General features: G+C 65.4%; 1 protein-coding gene across 1 annotated transcript in view; it reads left to right on the forward strand.

Moving 5' to 3' along the window:
- Positions 1-470: 470 nt before the first annotated feature.
- Positions 471-1,695, forward strand: part of ADISSP (adipose secreted signaling protein) — a gene marked incomplete at its 5' end in the record, with an annotated part of 9,182 nt that continues 7,957 nt past the window's right edge. Inside the window, one exon of the mRNA XM_057387943.1 lies at positions 471-723. Within this exon, the coding sequence (XP_057243926.1) occupies positions 471-723 (253 nt within the window). The remainder of the gene's footprint in view (positions 724-1,695) is intronic.

Consider the following 1,695-nt stretch of genomic DNA (forward strand, 5'->3'; position numbering starts at 1 on the left):
GCTTGGGGACAATTTGGGGACACTTGGGGACCCTCTGGACAGGGGCTGGTGGCACTTGCACGCTCAGCTGTCCCCTGCCAGCCGTCCCCTGTGTCACCAACCCGTGTCACTTGTCTTGAGGGTGTCACAAGACAGAGCAGGGTCTGCCGAGCCTGGGGACACTTTGGGGACCTTTGGGGACCCTCAGGGACCTTTGGGGACCCTCTGGACAGGGGCTGATGGCACTTCCACCCTCAGCTGTCCCCTGCCACCCGTCCCCTGTGTCCCTGTGTCCCCAGCCCGTGTCACTTGTCTTGAGGACATCACAGGAGGGGCAGGGTCTGCCGAGCCTGGGGACAATCTGGGGACACTTAGGGACCTTTGGGAACACCTGGGGACATTTGGGGACCCTCTGGACAGGGGCTGGTGGCATTTCCATCCTTACCTGTCCCCTGCCACCCATCCCCCGTGTCCCTGTGTCCCGAGTGAAGGGACAGGGAAGCCCCTCCTTGTGCCACCACCCCCCTTGGGGACACGGCTGTGACCGGGGCTTTGTCACCCGCAGGCGGCAAGGCCAAGGGGACAGGAGTGCGCTTCGCCCCCGAGGGGACCCGGGGCCACCCCCGGGAGGGGACACAGGGCCACCCCCAGGAGGGGACCCACGGCCACGTCCACTTCCAGGAGCAGCTGCACGACTCGGCCGTGATGGTGACACAGGACAAGGACGGCCACTTCCTGGTCAAGGTGGGGACATGGGGACAACGGGGGACAACGGGGGACAACAGAGGGACCCGGGCGACTCCCAGCTCCCCAAAATTCCCCAATTCGCCGTGTTCCCGGCCCAAAATCCCGGGTCCTTCCCCAGGGCTGCTCCTGAGGGCGCCACCTCCGCGTTGTCCCGTTTGTCCCCAAACCCAGCGCCGCCTTTGGGTGACACCGGGGCGACACGGGGGACACGCGGCTTTGTCCCCTTTGTCCCCAAACCCAGCGCCACCTTTGGGTGACACCGCGGCCACACGGGGGACACGCGGCTTTGTCCCGTTTGTCCCCAAACCCAGCGCCGCCTTTGGGGTGACACCGCGGCCACACGGGGGACACGCGGCTTTGTCCCCTCTGCCCCTTTCTGGGGCCGTTCCCGTTGCCGCGGCGGCTCCGCGCGGGGGCGGTGMCAGCGGAGGGGACACCTGCGGTGCCACCAACGCGCGACACCTGTGCCGCTGCCACCGCSGGCGCTGAGTCAGAGCCGCGTGGCGAGCGCGGGAGGCCGGAATCCCATCCCAAATCCCAAATCCGGCGCTGCGGGGGCGGCCAGCCATCTTCACGTGACCGTGGGGACCAGGGAGGGGGGTGGCAGTGCCACCCACGGGGACGCGGTGACATCGGCAGGGTTGGGACGAGCCCGGGAAAAAGAGATCCTGGGGTTTGTTTTTTTTTCCTATAGGGCCGGTCCTGAGTGTTTTTCTGGGGTTTTAAAAGGGTAAATCCTGGGATTTGGGGTGGGGGGAAAGGGGTTGGAGCTCATCCCGGTTCCTCGGACGCTCCAGGGGAATTTGGGAATTCCAGCCCAGCCCCTCGCCACCCTCCCAGGCAGGAATTCCTTGCCAAGATCCCAGCCCAAGCTCCCCTTTCCCAGTGGGATCCATTCCCTGTGTTCTGTCCCTCCATCCTTTATCCCAAATCCCTGTCCCGGAGCCCCTTTAGGATCCCCTTTAGGAT

Source organism: Malurus melanocephalus, unplaced genomic scaffold (genome assembly GCF_030028575.1).
Source record: "Malurus melanocephalus ecotype Western Australia unplaced genomic scaffold, MMel_1.1 scaffold_1450, whole genome shotgun sequence".
NCBI lineage: Eukaryota > Metazoa > Chordata > Aves > Passeriformes > Maluridae > Malurus > Malurus melanocephalus.